Source organism: Penaeus chinensis, chromosome 15, assembly GCF_019202785.1.
Source record: "Penaeus chinensis breed Huanghai No. 1 chromosome 15, ASM1920278v2, whole genome shotgun sequence".
Lineage (NCBI taxonomy): Eukaryota > Metazoa > Arthropoda > Malacostraca > Decapoda > Penaeidae > Penaeus > Penaeus chinensis.
Genome location: NC_061833.1, coordinates 9,440,959 through 9,448,458, shown reverse-complemented (window position 1 = coordinate 9,448,458; position 7,500 = coordinate 9,440,959). Strand labels below are relative to the sequence as shown.

Genomic DNA, 7,500 nt, shown 5'->3' with positions numbered 1-7,500 from the left:
CAAAATAGCTAAAAATGCTTATGCAGACAAAGAGAAATTAACATTGCAAAGCGGCCTTGAATCTTGTCACCACACGCAATTGTTCATGTGTGCCTGGCTTACGAGCAGCACACAAGTAAGCCTAATGCCTGTATTTTGGGCCACATGAAGGCAGTGAAGCATCTAGATCCAATTGGTTAAGCCAGTGGTGTAGCTTACTTGCACTGTCTGTGGTTTTGAAATTTCAGTATAAATGGAGGTATTTCTATGATCTTTATTATTGCTTTCATTTTATTATTCTCATCCTCATTCTCATTATCACCATCACCACCATCATAACTATAACAAACACAATATAATTTTCAATAACAATACTGAGCAAATTCAACTAAGCATTTCTGGAGCCATCTATGTGTAAAGAAATTTAATAAAACAAGTGAACAATGCAGGCATTCAAGCAGTCTCAGCAACACTGGGAAAAATTATTCCTGGCATGCATGCAGACAAATTTTTCAAGGAATAAAATGGGCAAAAGTTTATCATTTATCCACCAATCACTTTGTAAACTATTACTATTATCCCTTCAAAATGATGGCAAGTAATGTAGTACTTACAACAAAAAATGTGAAAAAATGTGCTGCACATCAGTTATATTAATTACATAACATCCCACCAGAACAGAGCAGTAGCCAGTCACACATATTTATGTGCATAGATATTGTTTGTTTTTCTACTTCTCACTGATTATGGGAATATAAACCAATCCATACATTACTGTATATAGAGCTCTCAACAGCCTATATACAGTAGGTGTAGCCTATAAAATGGAGGCTTAAGTAAACAGCCTTGTCACAGAATGTAATTCCAGCTGTAATACAAAGCATTTTCCATGTCTATGGTCTGAAGTGAATTTATTTGCTTGCATATATATATATATATATATATATATATATATATATATATATATATATATATATATATATATATATACATATATATATACATACATATATTTAAATATATATACATATACATATATACATGTATATACATATATATGTATATGTATACATCTGTATATATACATATATATAATATATATACATATACATACATACATACATACATACATATATATACACATACATATACATATACATACATATATACATAGATATATTTAAATATATATATACATATATACATGTATATGTATATATGTATATGTATACATCTGCATATATGCATATATACATATATATACATATACATACATACGTACATATACATACATAAAAAAAAAAAAAAAAAAAAAATATATATATATATATATATATATATATATATATATATATGCATGCATGTGCATACACATAATATCTATGTTTGTGGGACCTTCCCAGGGTATAGTAATGAAAAATGAGAATAACATACATTTTCTATGTACATATTACAATATTTTATAGCAAGTTCTTGTATCAACTTGTATTTCCATGAGTCTTCTTTTTTTTATAAATACTTTCACTTTATGATAAGTAAGAATAGTTACAAATGCAATGATCATATTCCTCTTGATGAAATTTTTCAAACAATCTGCCTGGCAATTTTTGACCAAAGATGCAAATGTCACTCCAAAGATGCAAATTTCACTTCAATTTTTTTTTTTTTTTTTTTGTTTTCACCTTTTATAACTTGACAGAACTTTCTGCCATGAATTTATTAACTAAAATAGATACTGGATAATTCAAACACTGAGAGTCCTCAATTCTTAACACAATGGATCCGGTTGCATCACTCAAATCACCCAAAATCTAGGCATTAGGTTTAGGTGAGAAGCCACTCTGCCAGGTGGCTGCTTGTGGGCCAGGCGCACGCACAAATGTATGACAAGACTCTAAACCTCCTATTTGGAAAGTTATTTTCATGCATCAGCATTTTTAGCTTTTTAGCCATTTTCCAATGTCCATATTTGATTTACAAGGTAATCATTTTTTTTCTTTGCACAGACTCCAATTATCTCTCTTGGTAGTCTACAACTCCATTTTCAGCAATATAATCTGTGTCACCACTCATGGCACCAGGAATATAATACTGAGCATGGAAATGGCTTCCTCAATGGAGCCAGTACTCTTTCAGTCACCACTCACGGACATTTCACTCCACACTCATACACCGAAGGGAAGAATGCAAAATCGCCAAATGAGTATAATAAACCTCCCAATAGGTGTGTGTGGCAAATTTTTTCCATCACCCTGGCCTTCAGCCTCAACACTCACAATAGCAGGTTCGCATCACCCGGCCTACAGCCAGATTTTACCTGTGATGGCATGTTCACATCACATGCCCCTCAACCCAGATTTTTTCATGGCATGATGGTTACACCACTTGGATCCAAGGGGTTAATTGTTTAAAAGAAGAATGCCAATTTCCTAGGTTCAAAATTGTGATGAGCAAAGTATTTAAATAATGGTATACTTTCACACTAAAAATAATCAAATACTATAAAAATCTTAGTAAAAAAATATATGAAAATAAAATTTAATAAATAAATAATGGAGACTTTAGTTTCATTACTTTTATACTTGAGTTACCCAGTGAATGTATTTTGAATGTAAAGTTTTGCATAGCAAGACATGGTAACTATTTTGTTGAACTGTACATATGTACACAAATGCACATAAGCAGATACAAGTATACACACACCCACAAACATACACACACAGGAATTCTTAAGAGGAGTTTAACTGGATAAAAGGTATGAAAGCTGGGGGTGACTAAGAAATGTGGGACTGGACCAATGGAAGAATATGAGCTTTAAAAAAAAATGAAAGAATTCAAAAGGAAAAAAAGATAAATAAATGACAATCCATACCTGCTTTCTACAAAATTGGGTTTAGCAAAAAACCAAATGCAATAAATACTGTCATGGAAGAGTTTACACTGCTTGGTGTCACTTCTATACAATCAAAACAGACCCCAATATATACACTCCATTTCCAAATTTGGTTCCTCACAACATTATAAAATCGAGATTTATGACTTCTAGGACACATGAAACATTTAGCAGAGGGCATTGTTTACTGGAACTGTTTGCCAGTCATATACAAAGACTCATGTCCGCATTCCTCTTTCCTGAACTGGCTTGGAAACCAGAATTACAAAAGGATCTCCTATCTTATTCTATGAACTTTTCAGTTTTTGACACTTAAAAGTCAATCTCTCCAAGCAGATGGAGAGTCCTAACTATTTGGACAAATATTCTGTAACCACTTGGCAAGGTAATTTGCCTGCCTCATTGCTGATTATATGAACCAAAAGGTAGAAAAACTACTTCCAAATACAAAGTTAATAATGCTAAATTTAAATTAATCCTTTATGTAAACACTATCTACTAAAAAAGCTATTGATCATTCAAAAACTTCCTAGTTCCTAAATTTGATATTTATATTTATTCAATATTCCTCATATAATAATAATTATAAAAATGTAACATATAAGTAATATAGTATTGCTATATCTTAATAGCCTGACATAAAAGGCAACTTTACATATATATGTTTTTCTGAGAAAGTGAGAAAATAGTTTCTTTCATGTTTTTCCTACTAGTTTCTTCTATGTATAAAACTAAGAATAACATTAATTCAAACGTAAACATTATGCTCTGAAGGAAGCAAGTATGAATTTCATAAAGGTAGAGTAAAAATAATAATAAAAGAAAAAAAAAGTGTAATATATAATATATATAATATATATATATATATATATCAAATACATATTATTCATATATAAATATATACAATATATATACATATTATATATATAATATATATATATATATATATATATATATATATATATATATATATACACACACATATATATACATATATATATATATTTTTATACATATATATATATATATATATATATATATATATATATATATATACACACACACACACACACACACACATATATATATAAAGTAAGAGGAAACAGAGGAAAAAAAGAGCTACAAGAAAACAACACAAAATCTTACATACTAACCAAACAATTAAAGCTTCAGACAGAATCAACAAAAAAGTTGCAGGGGTTGTCCATGGCCAGGTTGAAACTGTTGGTACTAGCTGCCAGGTCAGGGTTCATCTGCTCCACAGGGCGTGAAGGTGGAGCCGGGTGCGAGTTGCCCGGGGGGAGCATGAGGGAGGAGTATGCTGGAGGGGGGTCATTGGGGTGGCTGTGGGAGGTGAGGGCACTTGCTGGGTGAGGGTGGGCAGGGTGGGAAGGGTGGGAAGGGTGGGAAGGGTGGGAAGGGTGGGAAGGGTGGGAAGGGTGGGCAGGGTGGGCAGGGTGGGCAGGGTGGGCAGGGTGGGAAGGATGGGGAGGATGGGGAGGGAGAAGGGGAGGCAGGCCAGGTGGGTGTGACAGATGTGGTGGATGTGATGGGTGGGAGGGATGCAGAGGGTAAGTTGAAGGCACACCTGTAGGGTGCTGATGAGTGGAATGAGGCGGAAGTGGTTGCTGTGGTGGTTGGGATAACGTAGTTGCTGTTGATCTCTCAGATCCACTGGATCCCCCACCTGTTCCACCTGTCCCACCGCCACCACCACCTCCGCCACCACCAATACTGCCACTGCCAGAACCACCACCTCCACTACCCAGACGGCGAGCACTGCGCTGACTGGCCTCACTATCACTTCCACTTTGGGCTGGAGATGCCGACTTTCGTTCAACTTTTTTCTGGGTACCACCGCTACTACCTGCAAAAAACAAGGAGAATTAGAAGTTTCCCATAATCCCTCAAAATAATATAATTAAGAGGAAATAAGCAAATATGTGAGCAACACCTAAAACCAACTTGCTATTAACTCATTCCTGAAGGCTGTTTCCTGTGCCATACTGGGCCACATGATGTCAGCCACTCAAGGAAATTTAGAAACACAAGAAACAAGTAAATTTCCCTCTGTTTACAGAAAATAATTGAAAAAAAGTGACTTTAGCCATAATTTTGAAGGGTCCTTATACTGCCAGTTTTACTCCATGGAAGTGAAACCTGGACAGTATCATGTGCCTTGGAGTCTTGTCTTGATGTCTTTTATAACAGGTCCTTGCTCTGAACCATGGGGTACAGTTGGCAGGACCATATGATCAATCAACAGTTACACCATGAAACCTGCAAGGGATATATTACTCTGACAATCCGGGACCACCATCTCAGGCTTTACAGGCACCTTGCTCACTTTCCCAAGGGCAATCTACCCTCCCTGTTGTCTCTTTGTGAGACAACTCTAAGTGGAGGAGGCTTGTGGGAAGACATAGGAAGTTGTGGCTTGGCTAGACTGATCAGATCTGTCATGAGGAGCTACAGATGGACTGAGGCCTAGCAGCACCATGTGTGACCCTCATAAGTGGAAACAGAGTGGATGGGGCTATGTGCTCCATCAGCATTAGCTCCCATTGACTGAAAATTTAAGCCTAATTTAGAGGGGCTCAATCTCAGGGACAAACAAGTGAACAACTGTTTAGTTCACAAAACTTAAGAGCATGCTTGACAACACATAGTGCTTGTCACCTAGCATTTGGCCCACTTCATCTTTCAGTGTAAGCAGATTAACCCATACAATCTGGATGAGGAGGACATCACAATATGAAGAAATTTGGTTAAAGTGGCATGAACATGAAGTCAGGGAAAAAAATTGGCTGATGGCAGGATGACGGGAACTTGCCTTCATGAGAATTTTGGCTGCAGGCCAGGCTGTCAGGAATGACTCCCCATAAATGCACAAACCTCTTGGATGCTGATCAGACACAGTGAGCATTTAACCCCTTTTTGCCAGGTGAAGAAAATAAATAAAAACCTTTCCATCTGGAGATTAATGGCAACAAGCCAACTTTAAGTACGGGAGTTCACTACATCAAGCTGAACGCCCGGCTCGTAGCGCTTTGGTGCATTGCCACAGCGTACAGCCGCACTCCACAGATCAAGCAGTTTGTTATGATGCCACAAGGTATGGCCTGGCAGAAATGGGTTAAGTATTATTCCATCAATATACAAGTATGGAATGTACCATCCACGAGCTATGACTGGAAGAGCCCTGTCTCCAGGAAGGACACCATTTCAATGATCAGGATCCGATTCCTGCCTGTTAAGACCAGCAGAACAGGTTATATTAAAGGAAATTGAATATTACGAAAAAAAAATTATATAACACAAAGAACAAAATGTTACTTATTATTATTATTATTGCACTGAAGTCAGACACAGACATGAAGTCTTGTTACTTCACAGTCATTAAATCCTTATAGCAGTAACAAGTGGTCTCCACTAAAGGAAAAATGGTAATTACATAGTCAAGTATTGGAATTCACATAAAAATAAAGCATTTTCCCAAAGTAGGACAAAAACTTTTATGAAACACTGTTCTTGTTCAATAAACATACACAGAAGTCTTTGATCTATAAAACATTCAGCTACCTGACTGGCAATAATATCTTTATAATGTTGCTGAAAGTAGAAGAGTAGCATTTCATTCTGCTTAATAGATTATTCCCTACTCTTACTTTAGTGCAAGCCAACGCAAATACACAATATAATCAAATGAACGATCATAGGTGAGCATTGCAGTTTTTATTTACTTATCCAATAAACATTTGATTGTAAAACTGTCATGATGGATGAAAGTGTTATTGTGGCTGCCCACCCTATGTAGAGAGTATGCTCTTCCACATTTTAGAATGCCTCTCTCTACAAAGAGCTGGAGCACAATATGGAAAGGGTCACTCCTTCCCACGGGTTTATGATCATGGCCTTATTTTTAACAACAGTGGATGTGAGGCCCAATAATAATTCAAGCCATCAAAATCTAAACTCAACCCATGAAATTTGGCTGAATCAGTTAAGATTATTGGTGAATTACACCTTAAACCTTTAATGATGGGTAAAGGAAATTTTTAAAAACTTGCTCTGGAGATCAATGGCAACGCGCCGACTTTGAGCGAAGGAGTTCGGTACATCAAGCCAAATCACCGGCTCGTAGTGCTTTGGTGCGTTGCCACAGTGTACAGCCGCACTCCACAGATCAAGCAGTCTGTTATGACGCCTCAGGGCATGACCCATAGGGAAGGGGTTAACCCTTCAAGACTACAATTCCTCAATTTTACCTTGCTGTCTAACTACAAATAGGTCCCGAATTCTCATTTCTCACAAAATGCTGTATCTTTGTAGTACACAAGTTTACACATTTAGGTCTCTAGCAGCCTTATGAATGTTCAAAATAGGTGGTTAGACACTTGGGTGCAGGATTGAGCTAACTGTGGATTATATGAACATGTTAACATAAGTTTTTTAAGTTATCAAATTCAAAATACGCAGGCACGTATAGATGCCTGAGCACAAGACTGAGGCAAAAGTGGATTATATATCTCTCTCTTGCTCTTCCTAGCTCTTTGCCCCTCTCTCAATCTCTGGCAGGCTTTAGCTCTCTTTTTCATTGTTAATTTTTCATTCTCTTTCTCTCGCTC

The 7,500-nt window shown here is 36.5% G+C and overlaps 1 protein-coding gene across 4 annotated transcripts in view; it reads right to left on the bottom strand.

The window, feature by feature from the left end:
* Positions 1–7,500, bottom strand: part of LOC125032707 (segment polarity protein dishevelled homolog DVL-3-like) — a 43,548-nt gene that overhangs the window by 6,793 nt on the left and 29,255 nt on the right. For 3 of the 4 annotated variants that reach the window (XM_047623961.1, XM_047623962.1, XM_047623964.1), the window contains one exon: positions 4,027–4,739. In XM_047623961.1, the coding sequence (XP_047479917.1) occupies positions 4,042–4,739 (698 nt within the window). In that variant the 3' untranslated portion in view covers positions 4,027–4,041. The remainder of the gene's footprint in view (positions 1–4,026; positions 4,740–7,500) is intronic. The other variant, XM_047623963.1, reaches the window with a different exon arrangement.